Below are 16,668 nucleotides of genomic sequence, written 5' to 3' on the forward strand. Positions count from 1 at the left end.
GGATGTCGAGGGTCGTGGGCAGGGACGGGAGAGTGGGGTTGAGAAGGGTGGTGGATTGACCATGGTGGAGTGGTGTGGTGGACTCGGTGGGCTGGTTCTGTTCCCATGTGTTGTGGTTTTATGGACTAATTCCCTAAAATGAGGCAGTGGTTGAGTCAGGTATGTAGATTGCTATGGAGTTACATATATAGGGACAACGGGAAAAAACAAATGAACTTTACCACAATCTTATTGCTTTCTATATTTTCTACTATGAACTTCTTTTAATTCCAGGGATATCTAATTAATTTAAATTCCTGTCACTATGATGGAATGTGAACTCATTCTCAGATCAGCTGTCCAACCCAATAAATACAAGTGCAGTAACTTAGTCAGTCTGGTTTGTGAGGTTCCTTCAAAGAGTAAAGAAGGCATAACACAGAAGCAGGCCCTTTGGCCCAGCCTGTCATACCTCTGCACACTAATCGTATTTTGCAGCCTTCTACACAGTTTGGTCCTGATGTTGTTAATTCTCAAATGTTGTGAATCTCTTGCCTCCACTGGCCACTCAGCAAATATGTTGCAGATTCCAACCACCCTTTCCAGTCCCTTAAAACAATGCCCTCTGACTCGAGCAAGTTTCCTATAACCTACATTGTATCAAAATCAAGATTATCATCACTGATATTACGGGGTATACTTAAAGCGGAGATTGATAGGTTTGTGTTTAGTAAGGGCATCAAAGGTTATGGGGAGAAGAAGGGAGAATGAGGTTGAGAGGAATAATAAATGGCGGAGCAAACTAGATGGGCTGAATGATCGATAGTACTGTGCAAAAGTGGTCGGCACCCTAGCTATGTGTACGTGCCTAAGACTTTTTCACAGTACAGTAGTAATTTTATGTATTGTACTGCAATGCTGCCGCAAAAAAAATCAAATTTCACGACATATGTGAATGATGGTAACTCCAGAATAAAAAGGTGGGGGGAGGGGAAGGAGGATAGCCAGAAGGTGAAAGGTGAAGCCAGGTGGGCAAGAAAGGTAAAGGGCTCGAGAAGAAGGAACCTGATAGGAGATGAGAATGGACCACAGGAGAAAGGGAAGAAGGGGCACAAGGGGGAAGTGATAAGCAGGTGAGAACCCATCTATCTCGGCTTTAAATACACCCAACACGAGGAAATCTGCAGATGCTGGAAATTCAAACAACACACACAAAATGCTGGTGGAACACAGCAGGCCAGGCAGCATCTATAGGGAGAAGCACTGTCAACGTTTCGGCCCAAAACGTTGAGAGTGCTTCTCCATATAGATGCTGCCTGGCCTGCTGTGTTCCACCAGCATTTTGTGTGTGTTGTTTGAATACACCCAATAACTTTGTGGCAACAAACTCCACAGATTTTTTTATACTTTTCCATTGAGAATCAGGGGCCATATGGAGTGAAGTGCTCAAAGAAAGTGGGCACCTGTAGGACTGTACGTCAGATTCAATCCCCAGTTCACTCTGAATCAGCTGATCCCAACCACTGCTTGGGAAGATGGAAAAATATCCCAGCAGAGAAATTCAGCTCATTGTATCTTCATTGTGATTGTCTGCATAGTACATAAAACATTACAGCACAGTACAGGCCATTCAGCCCACAATGTTGTGCTGACTTTTGAACCTACTCTAAGATCAATCAACCCTTCCGTCCTACATAGCCTTCCACTTTTCTAACATCCATCTAAATGTTCCTTAAATGTTCTAATGCACCTGCTTGTTCCACACACCCACACTCTCTGTGGAAACTTACCTCTGACACTTCCCTCATACTTTCCTCCAATCATCTTAAAATCATGTCCCTTTGTTTTAGCCATTTCCACCTTGTAATCCCTTCTCAATCCCATCTAACTTCACCTGTCCAATCTCTTTCTTTTATTTCCTTTTTAAAATGTATGTTCTCATTCAAAAACCCTTTTTTAAGAAAAATGTTAAAGATTGCATTCAGCCTTTACTGTTGGAGGACTCTTCCCCAAACATTAGACAATAGGTGCAGAAGTAGGCCATTCGGCCCTTCTAGCCAGAACCGCCATTCACTGTGATCATGGCTGATCATGCACAATCACTACCCCGTTCCTGCCCTCTCCCCATATTCCTTGACCCTGCTATCTATAAGAGCTCTATCTAACTCTCTCTTGAATGCATCCAGAGACTTGGCCTCCACTGCCTTCTGGGGCACAGCATTCCACATATCCACCACTCTCTGGGTGAAAAAGTTTTTCCGCATCTCTGTTCTAAATGGCCTACCCCTTATTCTTAAACTGTGGCCTCTAGTTCTGGACTCACCCATCAGCGGGAACATGCTTCCTGCCTCCAGCGTGTCCAATCCCTTAATAATCTTATATGTCTCAATCAGATCCCCTCTCATCCTTCTAAATTCCAGTGTATAAAAGCCCAGTCGCTCCAATCTTTCAACATATGACAGTCCCGCCATTCTGGGAATTAACTTTGTGAACCTACGCTGCACTCCCTCAATAGCAAGAATATCCTTCCTCAAATTTGGAGACCAAAACTGCACACAATACTCCAGATGGGGTCTCACCAGGGCCCTGTACAGCTGCAGAAGGATCTCTTTACTCCTATACTCAATTCCTCTTGTTATAAAGGCCAGCATGCCATTAGCTTTCTTCACTGCCTGCTGTACCTGCATGCTTGCTTTCATTGACTGATGTACAAGAACACCTAGATCTCGTTGTACTTCCCCTTTTTCTAACTTGACTCCATTTCGATAGTAACATCCTTCCTATTCAACTTTTGTTACTTCCTTAAACACATTTCTGGTTGTCATTAGTTACTCTGGAAACATAATGATAGTGCTTCTTAATTACTTCAAACGGAATCCTCAGCTCTGGTTAAAAGCCTAATTTTCCAAACCCGTTCACAACTCTCATGAACTATGTGTTTGTGGTCTAGTAATCTGAGAATTGCAACACACCATTTAGCCCTAAATTTCTCTTCAAAGATCTAGTAAAATTTAACCTCGTAATCCATTTTCTCTTTATTCACAGCCCACATATGTTGATTATAATTGAATACACATAACTGCAAACAGTCTTCCAGCCTCAGCTCAATTATGGTGGCTGTGGACTCATTTTCAGGGGACTTTGCAGCTCATGTTCTATGCATTACTTTTTTACTTTTTTTAATGTATGCATGATTTGTTTTTTCTCACATTGGATATTTGTCAATTCTTGGTTTCTGGGGTTTTCGTGGATTCTATTGTGTTTCTTTGTTTTGTGGCTGCCTGCAAGAAGATGAATCCCAAGGCCGTATATGATATACATACTTTGATAATAAATTTACTTTGAACTTTTGGTTGTATGTAGATTCAATCTTACACCTTGTATTCATATTCTATGCTTCCAGATTGGAAGCCAATTATAATTTATCTCTTAATATTATTATGTCTGTCAGTAGTGCTACTTTTATCAACCAAGATGGCAACTTCTATTCCACATAAAATCTTACAATTTAAAATGAATTTCTCTTCCGTAGTTTTTCAGTCAAAAAACATTTTTGCAAATTGCAAAACTTCACCTGTAATTAATCATACAAAAGCATGTCTATTGAATATTTCATAAACTTGTAACAATAGTCTCTCCTAGTTAAACCTTCCAATTTGCAAATCCAAATAACTTGGTGAACATGAAAATTAAAATGAGATGAACCCCAATGCAGTCTTGTGGAACAACATGCATCTCATCCTTCTTTTCAGGAAACCGATTTACTTTCTACTCACCAACTAACTCTGAGTGTAACCATACTACTTTTAACTGTGTGCCCTGTTACAGTTTACAAAATAAAAAAACCTCTTCTCTGGTGTCCAATCAATTACTGTTTCAGAATTCGAATGTTCTGCTGCAACGTTTTCATTAGTTCTTGCAACACTGTGCGTAATTCCAGGAAGGTGGAAAAGAAGAGGGAGCAAGTGGATGGTGCCAGTTACGAGAGTCAGTTTATCTGTTTCTGTGGGCTTGGAACTGAGTGCTGTCCCAAATTTGCTTGGGCGAATCTGAAAGACAGAAAACAGGTGAAATTTAGGCTTTACGAGCGGCCGTCACAAAAAAGAACAGTGAATCTACTGACATAAGCGATAGCAAACAAACCTCAAATGTAATTATGGGATATTTTAATCTTCTCGAACTTTAGTGTGAAATTAATAGAGATCGATTTACTCAAATAGCTCAAGAATGGGAAAACCTGAATTTTCATTTGTTTCCAAATTCAAAGAAAAGTGAATATTTGACAAAATGGTTGTCATGATCTTGTTAATGTTGAGGACAGAACTGATAATAAATTCTGCTAATGAGAATTTACAGCAAACTCAAGAGGGAGATGAGGGGCTGTTTGGAAAACAAAAGAAAGCACATTAAATCTGCTCCATTTGGCATCTGTTTTCCCTCCAAGTTCTTGCTGCCAAAATACTCCACATTTTTCTGTATTCAAATTCATCTATCATTTATCTCTCCACTCTGCCAGCCTATCAGGCAGGTTCTTATTGTCCTTTTCCCTGCTTGCTGTACCCCAAGCTTGGTCTCTTCTGCAAGATGTGAATTTTTTACCCCATACCCACATTAAAGTACACAATATAAGAATACTTGGCCTGAAGAGTTGTATAAAAACCGATTTTGGGTTGTATAAAAACCTATTAAGGCTGCAACAAATCATGATAGGTAAGGTCACCACAGGAAAGATGCATCGGGGTGTTCGAGTCGATTATTAAGGATGAGGTCTCAGGGCATTTGGAGGCACATGATATACAGTAATAAGCCAAAGTAGGCATGGTTTTCCTTAAAGGAAAAGCTTGCCTGACTAATCTATTGTAATTCTTTGAGGAAGTAACAAGCAGGATAAACAAAGGAGAATTGGTGAATGTTGAGTATTTGGACTTTCAGAAGGCCTTTGATAACATGCTGCATATGAGCCTGTTAAACAAATTAGAGCCTATGGTATTACAGGAAAGATACTAACATGGATAGAGCATTGGCTGATTGGAAGGAGACAAACAGTGGGAATAAAGGGAGCCTATTCTGATTGGCTGTTGGTGACTAGTGGTGTTCCACAGAAGTTTATTTTTGGACCAATTCTCTTTACATTATATGTCAATGATTTAGATGATGTGATTGATGGCTTTGAGGCCAAGTCTGCAGATGATATGAAGATAGGTGGAGGGGCAGGTAGTGTTGAGGAAGCAGGGAGTCTGCAGAACAACTTGACAGATTAGGAGAATGGCAAAGAAGTGGCAAATTGAGTATTGGGAAGTGTTTGGCCACAGACCTTGGTTGAAGGAACAAAAGAATGGACTATTTTCTAAACGGGGTGAAAATTCAAAAAGTGCAAAGGGACTTTGGACTCCTCATGTAGGATTCCCTAAAGGTTAGCTTGCAAGTTGAATTGGCAGTGAGGAAAGCAAATGCAACATTAGGATTCATTTCAAGAGGACTAGAATATGAAAGTAAGGATGTAATGTTGAAAGGCCTAGATAGGGTGGATGTGGTGAGAATGTTTCCAATAGTGGGAGAGTCTAGGACCAGAAGGGACAGCCTCAGAATAGAGGGACACACATTTAAAACCGAGATTAGGAGGAATTTCTTTAGCCAGAGTTTGGTGAGTCTGTGGAACTCAATGCCACAACAGCTGTAGAGGCCAGGTGATTGGGTGTATTTATGGGGAAGGCTGATAGGTTCTTGATTAGTCAGGGCATGGAGGTTATGAGGAAAAGGCAGGAGAATGGGGTTGAGGGTGAAAATGGATCGGCCATGTTGAAATGGCAGAGCTGACTCAAAGGGCTGAATGGCCTAATTCTGCTCCTATCTCTTAAGGGGAGGATTCCAAGATTTGTAAAAATATTGTCTGGAATGAAGAACTTTAGTTACAAGGGAAGATTGACTTAGACGTGTCATTTTCTTAGTAACAGCAAGAAAACGTAAGAGAGGTGCATAAACAAAGAGAGGCTTAGCAGGATGAACAGAAAAGACCTATTTCCTCTTCACAAATAGGTTTCAGGAAGTCATTTAGAGATTACTGCAAACTGGGTGGTTGAAGCTAAACCGGTACCCGGGTTACAGGGTAAACGCAAGCAGGCTTTTTGTCATTGAAGTTGGGCAAGACTAGAACTCGATGTCATGGGTTAAGGATGAATAGTAAAATGTTTAGGGGAACATGAGGGGGAACTTTGTTTACAGGGAGAGCTCCTGCAACGAGCTGCCAGGGGAAGTGGTGGTTGTGGGTTTGATTTCAGCATTTAAGAGAAATTTGGGCATGTACATGGATGGGAGGCGTATAAAGGGCTATGGTCCAGGTGCAGGTTGATGGAGCTAGGCAGATTAATAGTTTGGTGTGGACTAGATAGACTGTAGTATTCTGACTCTATGAGCCCTTAATGTGCTACTACTCATGAGGCTTACATACTATGAGCCAGAAAGTGAGGTTAACCTCAGTGTTTCTTTTCTGGCAAGCATTCACATGATTAAATCAAATGGCCTATATTTTGCAAATTCCCATTACTCAACAATTCTGTAGTACAGCAGCGAATGTGGATAAATGTGAATGTCAATTTTTGAAAGTCACAGAAATGTCAACCAGGCAAATATCCAGGTAACACGAGTGAATCTGCAGATGCTGGAAATAAATAAAAAAACATGAAATGCTGGCAGAGCTCAGCAGGCCAGACAGCATCTATGGGAGGAGGGAATAATGACGTTTTGGGCCAAAACCCTTCATCAGGAGTGAAGTAACATGGGATGGTCGTGGGGGGGAGGGATAAAGTAAAGAGCTGGGAAGTGATAGACTGGAGGCAGACCCATTGTCTCTGCTTGCTCCTGCCCCACTGAACTCATTTCTGCCTATCTCAACTCTTTTATCTCGCTTTGTTCAATCCCTTCCCACCTATGTCCGTGATACTTCCTATGCCTTACATCTCTTCAAAGATTTCAAGTTCCCTGGCCCCCACCGCCTCATTTTCACCATGGACGTCCAGTCCCTATATACCTCTATCCCCCACCAGAAAGGTCTCCAAGCTCTCCGTTTCTTCCTGGATTCCAGACCCAGCCAGTCACCCTCTACCACCACTCTTCTCCGCCTCGCGGAATTAGTCCTCACCCTTAACAATTTCTCCTTTGGCTCCTCCCACTTCCTCCAAACTAAAGGTGCACCCTTTACACCCGCATGGGTCCTAGCTTTGCCTGCCTTTTTGTCGGCCATGTGGAGCAATCTATGTTCCAAGCCTACACCGGTATCTGTCGTCCTCTTTTCTTGCGATATATCGACGACTGCATCGGTGCTGCTTCCTGCACACATACTGAGCTCGTTGACTTCATTAACTTCGCCTCCAACTTTCACCCCGCCCTCAAATTCACCTGGTCTATTTCTGACACCTCCCTCCCCTTTCTAGATCTCTCTGTTTCTATCTCTGGAGACAGCCTATCCACTGACGTCTATCACAAACCTACTAACTCCCACAGCTACCTAGACTATTCCTCCTCCCACCCTGTCTCCTGCAAAAATGCTATCCCTTTCTCTCAATTCCTCCGCCTCCGCCTCATCTGCTCTCAGGTTGAAGCCTTTTTTAAAGAAAGGGACTTCCCTTCGTCCACTATCAACTCTGCCCTCCATCGCATCTCCTGTATTTCATGCTCCTCTGCTCTCACCCCATCCCCCTGCCAGCCCACCAGGGATAGAGTCCCCCTGGTCCTCACCTATCACCCTACCAGCCTACAGATCCAACGCATAATCTTCCGTAACTTCCGCCACCTCCTACGTGATCCCACCACCAACCACATCTTCCACTCCCCACCCCCCCACTCTCAGCTTTCCGCAGGGATTGCTCCCTATGCGATTCCCTTGTCCATTCATCCCCCCCATCCCTCCCCACTGACCTCCTTCCGTGCACTCATCCCTGCAAACGGAAGAAGTGCTACACCTGCCCCCACACTTCTTCCCTCACCACCATCCTAGACCCCAGACTGTCCTTTCAGGTGAGGCATCACTTCACCTGCGAGTCAACTGGGGTGATATACTGTATCCAGTGCTCCTGATGTGGCCATTTATACATTGGGGAGACCCGCCGCAGACTGGGAGACCGTTTCGCCGAACACCGGCGTTCGGTCCTCCAGCAGTGGCGGGATCTCCCTGTGGCCACACACTTCAATTCCACAGACCACTCCCACTCCGACATGTCTGTCCATGGCCTTCTCTACCGTCAAGATGAGGCCACACGTAGGTCGATGGAGCAATATCTTATCTCCCACCTAGGTAGCCCCCTACCTGCCAGCATTAACATCCAACTCACTGACCTCCATTGATACCCCTGCCCCCCACCCTTACCCCCATCCCTATCTATTATTTTAGTCTGGTTCTCTTTCTCTCTCTTTTTCCACTCTCACTATAATCTCTCCCCCCAGCCCTACCTTTCTTTCTCTTTTATTTCCCATAATTCTCCACCTTCCCCCAGCCCATTTCCCTCCAGCCTATCACTTCCCAGCTCACTACTTCATCCCTCCCCCCACTTCTCATCCCCTCTCGACCATCCCATGTTACTTCACTCCTGATGAAGGGTTTCGGCCCGAAACGTCGTTATTACCTCCTCCCATAGATGCCGTCTGGCCTGCTGAGTTCTGCCAGCATTTTGTGTTTTTTTAAATATCCAGGTAATTTTTTTTAGGATGTCGATTGGGATCATGGATCCCCATTTTCCTTGATTGAGATATTTATACTTCCAACTCTCCGCTTTCCGCAGGGATCAATCCCTCCACGATTCCCTTGTCCATTTTGTCCTTCTCCACTAATCTCCCTCCTGACACTTATCCCTGTAAGTGGCCTAAGTGCTACACCTGCCCACACATCTCCATTCAGGGCCCCAGGCAGTCCTTCCAAGTGAGGCAACACTTCAGCAGAGAATCTGCTGGGGTCATCTATTGTGCCTAGTGCTCCTGATGTGGCCTCCTCTGCACTGGCGAGACCCATCGTAAATTGGGGGGAGGGGGGACCACTTTGTCGAGCACCTCTGCTCCATTTGCCACAAGGGGGACTTCCCGGTAGCCAAATATTTTAATTCCTATTCCCGTTCTGCCATGTTGGTCCATGGCCTCCTGCCGTGCCAAGATGAGGCCACCCTCAGAGTGGAGGAGCAACACCATACATTCTGTCTGCAGAGCCTCCAATCTAATGGCACGAATATCGATTTCTCCTTCCAGTAAACAAATTTCACGCCCACCCCCTACCTCTATTCCCCACTCTGACCTTTTACCTCTTCTCGCTGCATATTACTTCCCCCTGGGTTCCCTCCTCCTTCCCTTTCTCCTACCCCATTTCTTCCTCTCCAGCCCCTTACCTTTCCTACCCACCTGGCTTCACCTATCACCTTCCAGCTAACCTCCTTCCTCTCCAGCCACTTATTTATTCTGGCGTCTTCCCCTTTCATTTCCAATCCTGAAGAAGGGTCTTAGCCCAAAACCTCTACTACTATTCATTTCCACAGATGGTGCTTGATGTGACTTCCTTCAACGTTCTACGTATATTGCATCCTAAAATATGATTTGTCTTTGACACTCAATTCAACAGCTCATAATATGTGTACAGGTTCCCAAAAGTAGCAATGACTTGTTCAGATGGTTTGGTAAATGGGAAACAAAGAAGCTTTAGATACTGAAAATTTCAAATAAAACCAAAAAGTGTTAGAAATACCCCGCTGGCCAGGCAGGCTTTGTAGAGGATAAAATAGGGCATCAGGTAGATAGATGACTTTTCAAGAGAATCTGTTTAAGTATTAGTTGAGAACTGAATGATTGACTGGATTAGAACCATAGAACAATACAGCACAGAAACAGGCCTTTTGGCCCTTCTTGGCTGTGCCGAACCATTTTTCTGCCTAGTCCCACTGACCTGCACCTGGACCATATCCCTCCATACACCTCTCATCCATATACCTGTCCAAGTTTTTCTTTAATGTCAAAAAGTGCAAAGATTGCAAAGTGAATGCCCAGCTCTTTTACGGCCTGAGGAATTTCATCTATAAAAACAGGTAAATAGGAAGGCAAAAGCAAGTCTATGCCCACAATCTTCTGACCCAGAGGCAAAAGGAGCTGAAAGATAATGTTGCAGCTATATAGGACCCTGGTCAGACCCCACTTGGGAGTACTGTGCTCAGTTCTGGTCGCCTCACTACAGGAAGGATGTGGAAGCCATTGAAAGGGTGCAGAGGAAATTTACAAGGATGTTGCCAGGATTGGGGCGCATGCCTTATGAAAACAGGTTGAGTGATCTCAGCCTTTTCTCCTTGGAGCTACACAGGATGAGAGGTGACCTGATATATGATGATGAGAGGCATTGATCGTGTGGATAGTCAGAGGCTTTTTCCCAGGGCTGAAATGGTTGCCACAAGAGGACACAGGTTTAAGGTGCTGGGGAGTAGGTACAGAGGAGATGTCAGGGTTAAGTTTTTTTACTCAGAAGAGTGGTGAGTGCATGGAATAGGCAGCTGGCAACGGTGGTGAGGAGGATATGATAGGGTCTTTTAAGAGACTTTTGGATAGGCACATGGAGCTTAGAAAAATAGAGGGCTATGGGTAAGCCTAGTAATTTCTAAGGTAGGGTCATGTTCATCACAACTTTGTGGGCCGAAGGGCCTGTATTGTGCTGTAGGTTTTCTATGTTTCTAAAACAGAGCATGTGTGCTTTTGTTAAAGGATATTGATGGTCTCAGTCAACCGTCTGGAGTCATCAGACAAAATATTTTTTTAAATGGATCCCACTGGTCAGTGGAAAGGTCAGACCAAGATTTGATGGAGAACACAGGTATGAATCAGTTTTATTTGTGTTCATTTATGAGATGTCAACATCACTGATATATTATCAATCCTTACTTAGGTAGCTGTGAACTGTTTTCCTGAACCACTCTACCTTTCTGGATGAAGGTACTCCCACAGTTTTGTTAAAAGGTGAATCTAGCATATAGAATTAGAGGTTGGGTCTTTCAGTTGTTCAGGGTCTCCTTTCGCAGTTGTTGTTTGTTCTTTACAGCACAGTGCATGTCATTCTCATGTAGTGAAGCTGCCTTACCCACAACCACCACTTACGCTTGCCCACACTGTCCCAGAATATGTGGATCCTGCGGCCTCTGCAGCCACTTTAAGATCCATGGACAGAACATCATAGTCGACTCGAGTGAGCACACTACCACTACTAGATTTCAAGGTTCTACATAAATTTATTATCACAGTTAATATATAACATCATATACAACCCTGAAATTCATTTTCTTGTTTGCATACTTAACAAATCTACAGAATAATAAGTATAACAGAATCAATGAATGGCCACCCAACCAGGGCATTCAAACAGAGTGCAGAAGACAACAAACTGTGCAAATGAAAAATAAGAAATAATGATAAATAAATAATCAACACATATCGAGAACATGAGATGAAGACTCCTTGACGAGAAAGTCAACTGGTTGTGGGAACATTTCAATGATGGGGCAAGTGAAGCTGAATGAAGTCATTCCCATTTTGATGATTAGTGGCATTGTAGGATCAGTGCAGAAATCCAAATCAGGTTTGTAATTTGAAGGGGAACCAGCAGGCAGCTGTTTTCCAATGCACCTGATACCCTTCTCTGCTTTGGTTTTAGGGGATTCAGGTTTGGAAGCATGAGTGGATTGGTGATACTAATTGTGAATAATCATCGAGGCGGGATGCAGTCAGCAGTCAGAAAGGTGAGGTGACACATCAGAAAGCCTCGACTGACAGTGCTAGGATTGATGGTACTCTCTGGAGTGTCAGGCTGGATTGAGGAGCAGGTCAGTTGGTGGGAGAATCTCCAAGGATCTTGCTGGATGTGATGAGGCAGGGAGAGCGGAGCCTGGAAAATATTACTCGAGGTGGTGCCTTTTAAGTGATGTAATAAGAAGCTTCATAGGATTTAACATTGATTTTGGGGGTGGGGGTGTATTTTATCAAACATACAAGCTATGCACTTTGAAAAGCACAGAATGATTTCCAGACATGCTAGATTACATTGGTTACCAGTGTGAACATCTGAGAGCCTCTATTTATTGGCATATGGCATTCAGGGAAAGAGCAGAATGAAAACTATTAAACACAAGAGATTCTGCAGATGCTGGAAATCCAGCATAACATGCAAAAGTGCTGGAGGAACTCAGCAGGTCAGGCAGTATCAGTGAAGAAGAGAGAGTTTTGGGCCAAAACCATTCATAAGACCATAAAATACAGCAACAGAATTATGCCATTTGGCCCATCTAGTCTATCCACCATGGCTCATTTATTACCCCTCTCAACCCCATTCTCCCACTTTCTATCCATAACCTTTGACACCCATACCAATCTAGAACCTATCAACCTTTGCTCATCGGAACTGTCCCTTTTCAGAATGAAAACTACAGACTATGCATTAAGCTAACCCCCAATTTTGAGTACTATTTATTCACAGAAAATGTTTCAAGGGATGCACAAAAACATGGTGCAGATCAATTTAACACAGTCCACCAATCTATTCTTGTATTATAACTGTATGTTGTGTATTTTGATTTTTTTACCTTAATCTGACTTCCGAACCCTAAATGGGAGGTAGGTCTACGTGTAGTGCTCGTTCGTTAACTGGTAGCCCAGCAATTTCATAGCCTTTTGGCACTTCTGCTCCACCTGCTCGATCTGCACCAAGCTCAGCCTTTTCTTCCAAGCACTGATGGCTTCCTTGGCGTCCCTGGAAGAGATGAGGAAGGGCTTGTCCGAAGAGTAGCCTATCCCCCGCGTCATGTTCAACACGTATTTCTCGGTAGAGGGAGTGGCCGTGAGACTGGCGAAGGTGTAGAGTGTCCTCAACCCATCCACTGGTTCCAGCACCAGGTCCTCGTAGCGAATGGTGAGATACCTCTGAGTGATCCAGGCTGGGGAGCTTCTGACCAGCACCTGGTCGCGGCTCCAGGCCTCACAAATCACCTCCAGGGCGTTAGACACGTAGGTGTCCGCCCTCTGCGACCTACTGGGAATCGCACGTTGATCTTTTCCCTGTCTCTTCTTGCTCCGTAGTACTTGGATGCTTTCCTTGACGAGGGAGAGCTTCGATTTCATCCGGGAGTTATGCACTGCCCTGGGATCCCTGACCAGCTGAACTACCTTGAAGTTCAGGGAAGGGTCCTGCATCAGGGGGAGGAGAATCCCCGCATCCAAGACTCTTACGTCCTTAATCACTATCACATCATACTTTCTGCACTCGGTCTCCAACTCCTTGATGTCCCGGGGCGCGCACTGTTTCTCGCAGACACTGGCGTCCACTAGCTCTACGCGCTCCTTCTTGTAGGCGCTGCACAAAGGCGCCGAGCAGATGACTTTGTTGTTCCTCCAACCGAAGATGGTGCGGGTGGTCAACGAGCCCGAGGGGCCGGGCGACGAGTACAGTTTCAGCACGGAGAAGTCGCATTGGAAGAGGGAGCGTAGCATGTCCCTGACCGCCCCCTGCAAGCTCTCGGCGTCGCCCGGGTACAGAGCCTGCCACATCAACCACATGGGCTCGTACAGATAGAACACCCTAGGGTGCTGGTTGAAGAGCTCTCCCGCGAACGAGGACCCCGTTCTCCAAGTGGCGTGCAGGTACACGTGCTGCTTCTTGTTGACCACTGTCCCCGGAGTCGAACTGTTCGCGTCGCCGCCTTGCGTCGAACGAGGGTCTTCCACCTCCTTGGGGAAATCCCGGAGCAAGTATTGTTCCCTGGGAGCCCTGTTGTAGTTGTTGCAGTCCAGCAAGTAAGGGACGGTCAGCAGCAACACCGAGTAAGCGACGATGATGATCAGATACCTGCTCTGGAGCCTCTTCATCTCATCAGCTCCAGTGTCGGTGTTTCACTCGCCTCCTTTCCGGGTGGCCTTTTGTTTACGTTGCCCCTCGCGGCTCACGGTCTAATCATTTCGCCGTCGGTGTGAGAACGGACGCCCCCTCTGCGATGCCTTCACGTCAGCTCACATACATGCGAGCTGACCGTAAAACCCGAGACGGAGAGGGGACAATTGGCACCCTGTGTGTGCCCGTCATCTGAATAAAGAGGGTGGGAAGGACCGCCGGGAACCCGCCCAGTCGCTAGCCTGTGAGATAAAGACGTGCATAGGCTGCGGGGGGGGGGGGGGGGGGAACGAGGGGAGAGCGCGGAGAACAGAACGGGGAGGGTGGAGGGGACGGGAAGGGATAGAAGAGGAACGATACGGAGGGGGAGAGAGAGTAAGAAGCAAGTGAAAAGTAAAGGGAGGGAGAAGAAACTGACGTAGGGGAAGGGTGACAGAGGGCGGAAGGATGTGAAGGGAAGGGGAGGGGTAGGATCAAAGAGAGGGGTAGAGCAGAGGAATGAAAAAAGAACGGTGTGTGTGTGTGTGTATGACAGGTGAGTGAATGTGTGTTTAAGAAAGCCAGGGAGAATCTTGCGCCAATTCCGAGCAGGGCCGAAGTTCCAGTCGCGGTCACCGGGGGATTGCGATGAAGCAAGTGGGAGTAGCGTAAACAACATTAGTGTTAATGAAAATGTTGAGCAGATAAATCAACGTATATCGCACGTTTTTGATGTTAGTTTAATTTGCAAGTTTTGGAAAATGGTTTTAAAAATTTAATTAGCTCAAACTGCCAAATCGCGCCTAGCAATGATGTAACCTGTAGCGGCCTTTTGCTCTGTTAGTATTTTATTTCTTGCGGATTAGAGAAAAGCTGTTTGCGTCATAAGGATCTGACAGTTCATATCGGCTTGCACGTTATTATTCTGTTTCTAATGGCTCCAGTGATCGGATGTAGTCATTAGGGTAATTAGGAGTAGGGTAATTAATACAAGCTGATATAAAGTGACTCCTTGTCATTGAGAAATGTCGGAAGAGAAAATTACAAATGACAATTGCAGGTTTTACATGTGGCTTCTAAATAACTGGAGAAGCCTGGATATTCAGATTAATGGCTAAACGAAAACAACTGATACCAGAGGCAACCACCATGAAACCAATGGATTTTTTTTTGGTGAAAGTTTAATTTACATGTGCAGAAGAACAGTAGAACCCATTGTTGGAACCTCCGTGCCTTTGATGCTGCTGTAAGCAAATTTTCATTACACCTGCACCTCACCATACTTGTGCACATGACAATAAACTTGACGTGGATGACTCCAGACATATTAATGAGGTCTGAATGGTTTGCTTGTTCAAGTTGAAGGCAACAAGTACAAATTGATGGTCAAGCTGCTTCTGCAGTGGCAAATGCTAAAAAACATTTCGAGTGGAGAATCTGCATCGGGACCAAGAGGGGAGAAGTAAGAGAAAAGATAGGGGCAGACAATATGTGCTGATCTTGATGTTCATTCTCCAAACAAAATTTACTAAAGCAAATTTATTATCGAATTATGTGTGTTACCAAATACTGCCTTGAAATTCATTTTCTTACAGGCATTTACAGGAAAATAAATAAAATAGAATTTATGAAAAACTATACATTATCAAAAGACTGACAAAGAAACAATATACAAAAGAAGGCAAAATGTGTAAATAAAAAATACTGAGAAAATTAGTTGTAAAGAGTCCTTGAAAGTGAGTCTGTAGGTTGTAAAATCAGTTCAGAGTTGGGGTGAGTGAAGTTATCCACACTGTTTCAGGAGCATGATGAGTAATAACTGTTCCTGAACCTGGTAATGTGGAACCGAAGGCCTCTTGCCCAATGGTTGTAGCCAGAACATAGCGTGGATGCTGGGGGGGTCTTTGATTATGGATGATACTTTCTTGTAGCAACATTCCATACAAATGTGCTCATTTACGGAGGGTTTTGCCTGTGGTGGACTGGGCCATATCTGCCCTCTTCTGTAGTTTTTAATGTTGTTGGGCATTGGTGTTTCTATACCAGATTGTGATGCACCCAGTTGGAATAATTAAAATTTTTGGTGATGTCAGAGTTATGTAAACTTCAAAGAAAGTAGAGGTGCTGTTGTGTACTGATTCCAGGACAAATTCTCTGATATGATAATGCCAAAGTATTTAAAGCTACTGACCTATCCTCCTGTAGATGATAACCATTTCTTTGGTTTTGTTGATGTTGAATGAGAGGTTGTTGTTGTGGCAACAAATAAAGAGGTTACAGAAATGTGCTTTTAAATATGCATGGGCTGGACAATTAGGATTCTGTTGTTAAGTACTTATGCTTCACCAGCATACAGCAGCCTTTCAAATTTCAAGATTCAAGATTGTTTAATGTCATTTCCAGTACACAAGTGCAACGGAGAACAAAATAATTGTTACTTCGGATCTGCTGCAGCACAAAAAAAACAAAATAAGATAAAAATTCACAGCTCAAAATAAATTTATTATCAAAGTACATATATGTCACCAACTATAACCCTGAGATTCATTTTCTTCAGGGCATACTCAGTAAATCTGTAGAATACAGGTGTCCCCTACTTTACGGATGTTTGCTTTACGCCACTTCGCTTTTACAAAAGACCTACATTAGTAACCTGTTTTCGCATTATAAAGAGGAATTCTGCTTTTATGAAAATTTTCCCCATATAAATTAATGGTTCTTCGCTTTACACCATTTCAGCTTAAGAAAGGTTTCATAGGAACACTCTGCCTTTGTAAAGGGGGGGGCACCTGTAATAACCAAAACAGAATCAATGAAAG

The 16,668-nt window shown here is 44.2% G+C and overlaps 1 protein-coding gene across 1 annotated transcript; it reads right to left on the reverse strand.

Annotated features, from left to right (window-relative positions):
- Window positions 1-3,559: 3,559 nt before the first annotated feature.
- On the reverse strand, window positions 3,560-14,113 carry chst7 (carbohydrate (N-acetylglucosamine 6-O) sulfotransferase 7). Its single transcript, XM_059963831.1, has 2 exons — window positions 12,570-14,113; window positions 3,560-4,028 (listed from the first exon to the last, which is right to left on the reverse strand). Exon 1 carries the CDS (start codon window positions 13,846-13,848, stop codon window positions 12,607-12,609), a length of 1,242 nt encoding a protein of 413 aa, XP_059819814.1. The 5' UTR covers window positions 13,849-14,113; the 3' UTR covers window positions 3,560-4,028; window positions 12,570-12,606.
- Window positions 14,114-16,668: the final 2,555 nt, after the last annotated feature.

Source organism: Hypanus sabinus, chromosome 3 (assembly GCF_030144855.1).
Source record: "Hypanus sabinus isolate sHypSab1 chromosome 3, sHypSab1.hap1, whole genome shotgun sequence".
In the NCBI taxonomy this organism is placed as follows: Eukaryota; Metazoa; Chordata; class Chondrichthyes; order Myliobatiformes; family Dasyatidae; genus Hypanus; species Hypanus sabinus.